This window comes from Arabidopsis thaliana, chromosome 5, assembly GCF_000001735.4.
Source record: "Arabidopsis thaliana chromosome 5, partial sequence".
NCBI classification, from domain to species: domain Eukaryota; kingdom Viridiplantae; phylum Streptophyta; class Magnoliopsida; order Brassicales; family Brassicaceae; genus Arabidopsis; species Arabidopsis thaliana.
In genome coordinates, this window is record NC_003076.8 from 364898 (window position 1) to 375195 (window position 10298).

Below are 10298 nucleotides of genomic sequence, written 5' to 3' on the forward strand. Positions count from 1 at the left end.
TTTTGATTCGAAGTTTGGTATTAACGATTTTTGAAAAGAATATATTACAGTGTAACTGGAAGATATCTAATTGGTTAAAAAGTAAGAAAGGTGGAGTCAAAGTATATGTATAGAGATTTGTACATAGATGCAATGGTTGGAGTCAGCGAGGAGCGATGCTGGGAACAAAGCCGCTGCTGAGATCGCTTCCTAGAAGGCTCGACGACTCGTAAAGGTCTCTTGTCACATTCGACGACGATGTTGACAGCACTGACGAAGATGACGCCAATTCCACTCTTGTCTCCCTATCGGGGGATGCTTGGAGCAGTGACTCCAGCTCCTTCACCACCTCCGCCATTCCTGGCCTCATCTCTGGTGAGTCGTGGCTACACCTCAGTGCCAAAGCCGCAAACTTTTCAACACTTTCCATCGACCACGGCTCCATTCTCTTGTCTATCAGCGATACCATCATATCCCTCTGCTCAGCCGTCTTCACCTCTCGTACTATATTTTTTCCATGGGATATGGCGTGCATACCAGTCAGCAGCTCCAAGAACACAACTCCGATGCTGTAAACATCGCTCTTGTCCGTCAGCTTGTGTGTCAGGAAATATTCAGGATCCAGGTACCCCTACAACATTCAATAAAACTAAGCAATGAATCTCTTGTGCCAATATATGTTTCACATCATTCATTTTGATGACTCACTGGAGTCCCACGGACAACGGTTGAGACGTGCTTAGGCACATCCTCTTCGTCCTCCAAAACAGGAGCAAGTCGAGACAGTCCAAAGTCTGCAACTTTGGCATTGAAGTTGGGGTCGAGGAGGATGTTACTGGCTTTGATGTCTCGGTGGAAAACTGGCGGGTTGGCTTCTGTGTGAAGGTAGAGAATACCTTTTGCTGCTCCCAACGCAACACGAATCCTCATCCCAAAGCTCAATGACTCCTTCCCCTTAGCTGCATCACCAAATATTCCATCAATTGAGAAAACTAAATGACACACATCCGAAAACGCCCCATGAATCATTGTGAATTACTACCAGACAACCAGTCGCGCAGGGTGCCATTTGACATAAATTCGTACACCAGCATCTGCAAATTCAGCAACTTCATAAGCAATTTTTATAGACATCCAACTGATAACACCTTACTCAGGCGGTTCTACTGGGTATCAAGAGAGTACCTGCTCGCTTTCTTCATCACAGTAACCGATCAGTGACACAAGATTCCGATGATGCAACCTCGAGAGCAGCTCTATTTCATTCAAGAACTCCTTTTCACCTTGCAAAGACCCTTCATCTGCTCGCTTTATTGCAGCAACAGTATTGTCAGATAAGACACCTCTGTAAACCTTTCCATAGCCTCCGCGCCCAACCAAAGTTGAGCTGCTAAAATCGTCGGTGGCCTCTGCTAGCTCTTTGAAACTAAAGCCTCTTATCCCAGAATTCAACAAGGAAGCCTTCGAGGCTGACAAATACAACCAGATTCAGTTAAAGTTGGTTGTAAATTTCAGTGGGATAAATTGGGAATGGAAGATTTGGTTACACTTACATGACCGTCTTCTAGATATCTCTCGCTCGTGCTTGCTGTATCTTCTAAGCAACAAGGCTGCAACCACAGCGGATATCGCAACAGCAGTCACCACAGCCCCTGCAGTTATTGCTGCCAATCGTCGCCAGCTGACGCCTTTCCTTTCACTGTTGAAGTTAACTGAGAGGAGATAAAGAAGACTTTCACTTAGCTCTTAGCAGTCAGTCTAGATCTACTTGGGTAAAAAACACTTATTAGGCTAAAAAGGCACACCATATGAATAAGGCCCCTGCAGAGTGAAGTTGAGCAGTTCATACGGGCCAAATAAGTCACTACCAGGAAATCTCCATGAAGCGAATATGCCTCGGATTCTGAGAACTTCACTCTCGTTAAATGTTCTTGTATAGGTTTCATTAACTTTCGGAAAAAGTTTCAGATACATCCTCAGACGAGGCCCTTTCTCCCATTGATATGAGTCGATCCAGAGTTGATATGGTTCCATTTGAAGGAAATCGGTAACATACTCGCCAAATTGATCAATATATGGAGGGAAGTATGAGAAACTAGGACTTTTGAGACGATATCCAATTCTAAGAGGCGCTGCACAAAAGCATCGTAATGGGGATGCTGGACTGTATTCGTAGAAGTCAGGAGTGGGACAGGCAAGAGGAGGACAGTCCAGTGCAGAATTGGTTGAATTGTTTGGTAGTGATATCCACTCTTTGCCTTTGGACTCACAGAATAGGTTTGCGTTTGATATGCTTCCATTAGTGCAGATCAGATTGCCATCAAGCCTGGAGATTAATTAAACTTTCTGTAATAAGCATTCAAGACAGAAACAATGAAAAAGCTAGCCAAGGTACACATACCTTAAAGTGACATTTTGTGGAGGAGTTAGATCTCCTTGAACACGTGACAGAGAATTATTCCTAAGATCACTGTAGGAATTGAGAGAAAACAGGAAAATTAGAGAAGTTGATAAACTGCAAGTGAATGTAAGTGAAGTAGGGATACAATGACTTTACAGTAGAAGTCTAGCTTTCTTCGGAAAAGAGATATTCTTCCAAAGGGAATCAGGGACAGATCCAGATAACATATTGTTTTTCAGCAATCTGCAGAAGATGAGATTTTTATTTGCTAAGTCAACATTGCTACTCACAAGCTTATTCATTTTGGATATAAAGAAACATAAACATAAAAACTTACAGCATCTGAAGTAAAGGGAGATCTGAGAAGCTCTGCGGGATGGATCCGTTAAGTATGTTGTTTGATAAATTACTGTAAATTAACCAGTACAAAACCCAAAGCAGTAAGGTGTACGTCTAAACGCAATTGAAAGTCGGTTAAGAATAAAGGAAACATAAATAACAACTGTAAAAAGCATACATGGTTGTCACATCCTTAGAAAAATTAGAGGAAGGTATAGGTCCTGTGAGTTCATTCCAGCTAAGATCCCTGTAGCGAACAAGAAGCACAAACACATTCACAACACTGGAAAGAGAATACATGCATTGAGATTGATCAGAACTTACAAGTATTTGAGATGACGTATCTTGCTAAAATCAGGAAGTGCCCCTTTCAAACTACAATTTCTAAGACTCCTGTAAGTACAAAAAGACGAACAAACATAATAAGTTCTCTCTATAATCTTCTAAATGAAACAATCAAACAAGGACTTTAAAGATAACAGTGGCCTGAAACTTACAGCTTTAGAATATTCGAAAAGTTTCCATAGGAAGCTGGGATATCGGATCCACTGAAGTTGTTATTATCAAGTTGCCTGAAATTGAGGACAATAACCATAAATCAAACAAATTACTTGTAGAACGAGGTAAAACACACAATCGAGAAACATACAGGATTTGCAGGTTTGGCAATGCAGAGAGTTGTGGTGGAAGATTTCCAGATAATTTATTGTTGTCTAGCAGCCTGTAAAATTAGTTTGACCCCTTTAACCATCATGATGTAACAAATCATGGGAACAGTGGCAACATCGTGGCAATGACTCACACATGAAAGATGTTAGTAAGATTGGAAAGCTCAACTGGAATCTGGCCGGTCAACGAATTATTGTTGAAGTGACTGTACAAGGCCAAAAGAAAAATATATGAGATGATATTGAAAAAGCTGCGTCTCAGTTTGATATCACTGTCTGGCTTGATGTTCAGACTCACAGATGTTTCACTTTTTTCAAGTTGGAAAAGGACTTTGGTATTGGTCCTGTGATGTTATTCTCATCTATCTGGAACCTGTTCAAGTTCGAAAGATACCCGAGTTCGCTTGGTAAAGTCCCTGAAAGTTTGTTTCCATTCAGCAGCCTGCCCACAGGTTACAGAATCAGAAGATAAAGAAAAGGAACACACATGCTTATAAAAAATTGTTCCATCTAGAGCAATGATTATTTATCAGGTAGGTCCAACTTACAAGAGTACCAGGGATGATATCTGTCCTATCTCGTTTGGAATTGAACCACTTATATTATTCCACATGAAATCTCTTCATAGATGCCACACGAAAGAAATATTAGACAGTCAGTAGTGTAACCAAAATATAGGGCGTTCCAAAATAAACACTTTGCAAAGCTTTACATGTTGAAACTTACAATATTTCGAGATGAGCTAATTTTTGGAGCTCTGGTGACAAAGTCCCGGAGAGATTCATATTCATCAGCAGGCTGCTTGGCAATAAAAGGAAGGATCAGGGAAGGAATATCTGGTCATGTAAGCAACTGTTCCGAGAAAAGAGAAAAAAAAAAGACAACTGAACCAGCTTCTCCCAAAAGTAAAGCCTTTTAGTTAACTCCAGCATATATACAAGCAGACTAACAGCGAAAGCAAGAAGGTACATAAGAAGAAAAAAAAGAAGCAAATTCATACAGTTCTCGGACATGCAGGTAGTCGTCAGTACCAATCTCATTAAAGCAGATAACTCCAGTCCAATTTGATCTGCAAGGGTCGCCTCTATTCCAGTTTCTCAAATAATCTTTAGGGTCAAGTAGACTTCTTTTAACAGATCGTAAAGCAGTGACTTCTGAAGGGTGGGTTCTTTGAGCATCGGCAAGCAGAAGGACGCAACAACAGGCAACAAGGAGCGCATGTAGATAGAGTCTTTGAGGGAACACCATGGTGCCTTTGGAAAGCGTAACAGCGTAAGAAGCAGATAAATATAGACTGAGACCAAATATCCAAGCGCACAAGGAGCTCGTATTTAAGACAGAAATAGACACAGCAGGTCTAAAATTCAACCCCACGCAATTCAATAGCTCAAAGACAAGATCATTACCTCACTATTGAGATCAGCAATACTAGTACTAGTTCCCTAAGAGAATTTTCCAAAAAGGCAAGCGGATAAGAGAAAGCTTCTGGGATGGCAAAATCCCTGAAACGGGCGAGAGAAGTCAAAATATGCAGACGGCAATGCAGATCAAATCAAAACATCGGGAAAATGATGCAATTAATCGAGAGAGAAAAGGGGGGAAGAAATGACCTTGATGGGTGTTTGCTAGGTTTGATCTTGACTTGTCTGCCATTTTAAAAAGCTTAAACCTTCTTCCGTGGTCATAATTCGGAACTGGGTTGACTCTACCTACCTGCTCCACAAGTACCCTCGTGTGTGTGAGCCTTTTTGACCAATAGTAAAGTAGAAAGTAGAAAGAAAGAAACCCCTTTAGCCATTAGCCTGCATTTATTAGTATCAGCAACCCAACATTGACGGCGTTTCGAGACGCGCTCTTGTCCCTTTCTTCTCATGTCAGTCAACTTCTTTCTTTCTTCTCAGTCAGAGTCTCAGAGAGAGAGAGAGATATTTTATTCCTCCCCAATGGCTGGGGGCTGTAGTCACGCATGTTATTTTAGTAGGCTTGCATTAAAGCCCATTTAGGTTATAAGGCCCATAATGTATTTAATAGGCTGCCCATTTAGAGAAGACTGTCGTCGCTTCCTTTAAGTCAACCAACCCTTTGGATTAAATCCACAATGCAATTCGTCCAACTAAAAAACTCTCAACCGTTGATTTGATTCACACACAGACGAGACAAGACAATTCCGTCCCCTCTCTCTCTCTCTTTCCGCAGCTCGCCGGATCTCCTTTGTCTTCTTCCCCTGGGTTCCGTTTAGCTCAATCCCTTTTTAGGAAAGACTCCGTGGCTCGATCCTAGTCTTGGCGATCGCCTCTACCCTTTTTGACTCTATTCTTCTTCTTCTTCATTCATTTCCCCTCTTATTCATTGCCTTTAGGGTTTCTTACACGATATGAGCTAAATACGATTTTGATTTCACCCTAAGCTTTCTTCTATTGCTTCTCGTCGTTGCAGGTACTCTTTTTTTTTGTTTTTTGGAAAACGCGTTTTCTTTCCACCACTGTTAGCTAATCATCTTCATATATGCTTTTAGGGTTTTCTTAAATGGAAACGCCCGGCGCCAGTCATGATTCATTTAGGGGTTCTCCTCGTAGAAACTCCATCCTCTCTGCTTCTAACATCATCCAGGCCCCTATTTCTACCTTGTTAGAGTATTCGGGTCTCTTTCGAGCTAGGCCAAGTCCTAGTCATGAGGCTGAGACGCTTGTTAGTGATGATTCTTCAGGACTCTCCAATGGGGAGGTTGCCATTAGGATCATTGGCAACACCGAGCAGGATGCTGAAACTGATACCAATGCTCTGAGGGAACCCGGACACTCTGAACTCTTGGGTTCTTCTGCTACTCAGGTTGATCCCATGGGAGGTGCTTCAGAAGGTGCCTCTCAGGCTGCTCCAGGTGATCCTGCTGCTGGAGACGCCGCTTCCCGGGATTCGCCTTACCAAAGATATGATATTCAGCAGGCTGCACGCTGGATTGAGCAAATTCTTCCCTTTTCTTTGCTTCTGTTGGTTGTTTTTATCCGCCAGCATTTGCAGGGTACTATTTCATATCTCTCTCTCTCGTGTCTTTTCTGATGATTTCCTCCTGCTATTTGACTTTTCCTCCTGCTATCTCTCTCTCAGGGTTCTTTGTCGCCATTTGGATTGCTGCTGTCATGTTCAAGTCAAATGATATTCTCAAGAAGCAAACAGCTTTGAAGGTTTTCTTTTGCTTTTACTTGTTTCTTTTCCCATTCAATGTTCAAATGGGTCAGTCTTAAGTCTCTTTTAATGATTTCAGGGTGAGAGGCATATCTCGGCATTAATTGGAATCTCTGTAGCATTTACGGCCCATGTTGTTGGTGTTTATTGGTGGTTTCGGAAGGATGACCTCTTGTATCCCTTAATCATGCTGCCTCCAAAGTCCATACCACCTTTCTGGCATGCCATTTTTATCATAGTGGTGAATGGTCTGTACTTTCTCTCCTATATTTGGTTTCCCTTGCTTTAACGAGTCCACTTTCATCAGCTAACAGTTCATCAGCTATGCAGTATTCCCAATATGATTCGTTGTAGTATCCTGTTGGATCATTTGGTGCTTACTCACTTGTCCCTATATTCCTCAGATACACTTGTCCGGCAGGCCTCAATGATTTTCAAGTGTTTTTTGTTGATGTACTACAAAAACAGTAGGGGTCGGAATTATCGTAAACAGGTGATGTAGAAAAATATTCTTCTCTGTCCCCTTTAGCTGTATTCAGTTTCATTTGGCATGGCTCACTGTGGCGTCTCTGGGATACATAATTTGGTTATTCACTTCCAATGCAGGGTCAATTGCTAACTTTGGTTGAATATTTCATGCTTCTGTATCGCTCTTTACTGCCTACCCCTGTATGGTACCGTTTCTTTTTGAACAAGGATTATGGAAGCCTCTTCTCCTCTCTTATGACGGGATTGTATCTTACATTCAAGCTCACTTCAGTAGTTGAGAAGGTAGGTGGCTTTCTAGAATTATTGGACCTCCCTTTTTTTTTTTGTGGAAGCTAAGGGAAATTGGCAATGAGATTCAGGTTCAATCCTTCTTTACGGCATTGAAGGCTTTGTCACGTAAAGAGGTGCACTACGGATCATATGCAACTACAGAGCAGGTACAATTTAACTCCTTGCAGATTCGAATCTACCTTATGCCTCTTAAGGTTTAAGCCCACATGAGCAAAGAAGTGTCTTTCTAATGTGTGCAGGTAAATGCAGCAGGCGACCTGTGTGCCATCTGCCAGGAGAAGATGCACACCCCAATTCTTCTTCGCTGCAAACACATGTTTTGCGAAGATTGCGTTTCAGAGTGGTGAGGTGTTTTTGCATATAGCAATTATCTTTGTGTATGAATATCTTGATGTTGAAAGAATGTGATTATGACTGGGCAGGTTTGAGAGAGAGAGGACGTGTCCTTTGTGCAGGGCCTTGGTCAAACCAGCAGATCTGAAATCATTCGGTGATGGATCCACCAGCCTCTTCTTCCAGATTTTCTGATTAAAACACATATACAAGACTGCAAAGTAAAAAAGACCCTCTAGACTCACTTGCTCACTCGATAGTTTTCTTAGAGAGTATTTCTATACAATGCCATTCAAGCTGTGAAAGAAACCACTGATGCCTTGGAAGATGTTCATACTATGTCATTTGTTAATATGAATGAAATCGCCTTTTATATTCCGTTGCAAAAAACAATCTGATTTCATTCAAGAAGAAATAATTAATAATAATGAATTCAAGAAACTGAAACCACACTTGCACACACAGAGCTCTCTTCAGCAACCACAAGCATCTCTTTAATCATCTCTTGACTAGGAGGAGACTGTGAACGGTCAGCGGGTGAAGAAGTCATCAACGTCGATACGAAAGGGGAAACTTGTGTCACCTCTTCACTGCCCTCGTCTATGTACACAACGTCCTGCATCGTAAGCTGGTGGTATTCAACTATCTCCCTCAAGAACCGGTTTTCCCTCGCATACACAGAATTTTCATGAGCCAACCGTGCTTTCTCTGCCAGTAGGCTCTCCAGCTGGAGTCGAATCTGATACAACAGCATCCACACCGAGTTGTTAGATGGAATGCAACACACAAATTAGAACATGAGCTCAGTCAAAAGATTTACCAAATCTTCGTCTGCAGGGTTGCTTCCTTTCTCACGGTGGCTCTCTCTCAGATGTTTGTTCTCTTCCTCAAGCTGAGCACAACGCTCTTTCGCAAATGCAAGATCTGCTTTGACAGTTTTCAGCTCACGGAGGAGTAGTTTAGCTTTAGCAGCAGTGGCCATCGCCACCTGCAGCTCACAGAAGAAACTATATATCAACGAAGAGAGCTATCGTACAAAAATCACCAACCAACCAAGCCATCGAAAGACTGGACCTTACATCGCGAGATGCCTTGAGTTGAGTTTCATGTTCTATATGATTTAACTGCATTGGCTGCTCTGGAGACTTCTTCCATGAGCTACTAACTCCATAAGATTGATTCTGATTCTCATCTTCACCACCAGTTCCTCTTCGTCTGGTTTGAAGTTTTCGTGTTTCCTGGATGATATCAGCTGTTTTGTTCTCAACGAGTGTTCGGCCATCCTAGAGAAACAAGGAAGCAATTCAACCAAAAGAATGAAAAAGCGGAACGATTTAGAGAGAAGGAAGGAGAAACAACACCTCAAAGGCTTTTTCAAAAGTGTCACCGATCTGATTAAGAGAAGATGTAAGCTTATCCAGCCCCCTCCGAAGCTTGGGATTGTCCATTTTCTTGAACCCTTCATCTGATAGGTATGAAAACCGGGACTAGAAGAGAAACAAAGACCAAAAAACCATGACGACGTCAAAGCAAGAGGATGATGGATCATGAGAATGTACTTGAGTCAGATGAGCAAAAACAAAACCTGAGAAGCTGTTGTAGAGCGATCACTAGATTTATCATCTTCAATAACAGATTTTGCTTTCTGGGCTATGACTCCCCACAAGCCCTTTGGCTCGGTCGTAAAATTCTGCAGTTATACATCCCCAGAAAACATAGGATCAATGGCAGAAGAAAGATCTCATGATCACAACTTGTAACAAAACCACTAGATTCGACCTCACAGCTGAATCTGATCAGAAAGTTTAGCATTAACTTAAGACAGTCAAAAGTCGTCAAAGATTGGTCACTAAGGATATCCTAAGAGCGGATCATGTAAATGCAAAAACATAAAGTGGACTCTCAGTTGAGATAAAGGAGAAACCTTAGATCTGGGTTGGTCAAAAGCAGGGGAGGATCGAGCTGGCGGTGATCTATCCTTGACGGCGGTGATGCTTTCCGGGGGAAGCCGATCAACCTCCTCCTTGAAAGTCGCAAACTTTCCGATCCCCTGCCTTCTTCTATACGCCATGATTTAGGTTCAAAGACGATTGATAAAAAAAAAAAAACTGTATGGACAAATTGATGGATGCGGACCCACGAGGCTCTCGAAAGAAGCCAGTGAGTGATTATTTATTAATGTCCAAGACAACTCGACAGAATCTGTGATATTGTCCTAAAAACTAATTAGCTTTCTATGGAGAACATCTTCATTCCCAAACCCAGTACTTCCATACCATTCCCCACCATCTCAGACCCATCTGATACATCAATGAAAGCTCTTTGTGTGAACCATCATTAAGCTTGAGAATAAAAATCATGTATAAGAGTTGCCGACTCTACACCACATTTCTACAAGTTGGGAAAGATCTCTGCTTAAAATGCAACCACTTTACTAGTTGAGTTAGCATGGCTTTTGATGATTCACCAACATACAATGTACTATATTATGGATTTGACTGGCGGCTCAACGGAAACTCCATAGTCTTTTCTGCCTCTAGACTTGGGCAATTTCACAGAAGTTGAAGACCCTCTTCATGAGTCGGAGACTTTGGTTCCTTTTAGTCTAGAGATAA

At 41.9% G+C, this 10298-nt stretch overlaps 3 protein-coding genes across 11 annotated transcripts; 1 reads left to right on the forward strand and 2 right to left on the reverse strand.

The window, feature by feature from the left end:
* Positions 1-4: 4 nt before the first annotated feature.
* On the reverse strand, positions 5-5398 carry AT5G01950 (Leucine-rich repeat protein kinase family protein). Of its 8 annotated transcripts, none has more exons than NM_120273.4 (20): positions 4998-5398; positions 4794-4889; positions 4388-4640; positions 4114-4185; positions 3936-4007; positions 3686-3829; positions 3522-3593; positions 3369-3440; positions 3217-3291; positions 3044-3112; positions 2898-2966; positions 2718-2789; positions 2537-2623; positions 2381-2449; positions 1785-2305; positions 1533-1691; positions 1165-1448; positions 1022-1073; positions 688-938; positions 5-610 (listed from the first exon to the last, which is right to left on the reverse strand). In NM_120273.4, exons 3-20 carry the CDS (start codon positions 4633-4635, stop codon positions 143-145), a joined length of 2856 nt encoding a protein of 951 aa, NP_195815.3. In that variant the 5' UTR covers positions 4636-4640; positions 4794-4889; positions 4998-5398; the 3' UTR covers positions 5-142. The 8 variants fall into 8 exon arrangements, with proteins under 8 accessions (NP_195815.3, NP_001330431.1, NP_001330429.1 ...); NM_001342634.1 differs by having other exon boundaries at positions 1022-1088; positions 4998-5318; NM_001342632.1 differs by having other exon boundaries at positions 688-1073; positions 4998-5321.
* Positions 5342-8072, forward strand: AT5G01960 (RING/U-box superfamily protein). Its single transcript, NM_120274.4, has 9 exons — positions 5342-5823; positions 5903-6406; positions 6493-6569; positions 6650-6818; positions 6975-7063; positions 7177-7341; positions 7419-7496; positions 7590-7693; positions 7773-8072. Exons 2-9 carry the CDS (start codon positions 5914-5916, stop codon positions 7876-7878), a joined length of 1281 nt encoding a protein of 426 aa, NP_568096.1. The 5' UTR covers positions 5342-5823; positions 5903-5913; the 3' UTR covers positions 7879-8072.
* Positions 8008-10257, reverse strand: AT5G01970 (heat-inducible transcription repressor; the record flags this gene model as incomplete). 2 transcript variants are annotated; one of them, NM_120275.6, is made up of 6 exons in its annotated part: positions 9608-10257; positions 9269-9373; positions 9045-9170; positions 8763-8966; positions 8504-8671; positions 8008-8422 (listed from the first exon to the last, which is right to left on the reverse strand). In NM_120275.6, the coding sequence occupies exons 1-6, from the start codon at positions 9752-9754 to the stop codon at positions 8117-8119; spliced, it is 1056 nt and encodes a 351-aa protein (NP_195817.1). In that variant the 5' UTR covers positions 9755-10257. The 2 variants fall into 2 exon arrangements, with proteins under 2 accessions (NP_195817.1, NP_001330534.1); NM_001342636.1 differs by having other exon boundaries at positions 8117-8422; positions 9269-10057.
* Positions 10258-10298: the final 41 nt, after the last annotated feature.

Coding starts and splice junctions, on each gene's coding strand:
- AT5G01950 (NM_001342634.1), bottom strand. CDS start 4,635: ATGGTGTTCCCTCAAAGACTCTATCTACATGCGCTCCTTGTTGCCTGT. Junction 4,186..4,387: donor TACCTGCATGTCCGAGAACT/GTATGAATTTGC, acceptor ATTGCCAAGCAG/CCTGCTGATGAATATGAATC. Junction 3,830..3,935: donor ATATCATCCCTGGTACTCTT/GTAAGTTGGACC, acceptor ACCTGTGGGCAG/GCTGCTGAATGGAAACAAAC.
- AT5G01960 (NM_120274.4), top strand. CDS start 5,914: ATGGAAACGCCCGGCGCCAGTCATGATTCATTTAGGGGTTCTCCTCGT. Junction 7,497..7,589: donor CATATGCAACTACAGAGCAG/GTACAATTTAAC, acceptor TAATGTGTGCAG/GTAAATGCAGCAGGCGACCT. Junction 7,694..7,772: donor GAAGATTGCGTTTCAGAGTG/GTGAGGTGTTTT, acceptor ATGACTGGGCAG/GTTTGAGAGAGAGAGGACGT.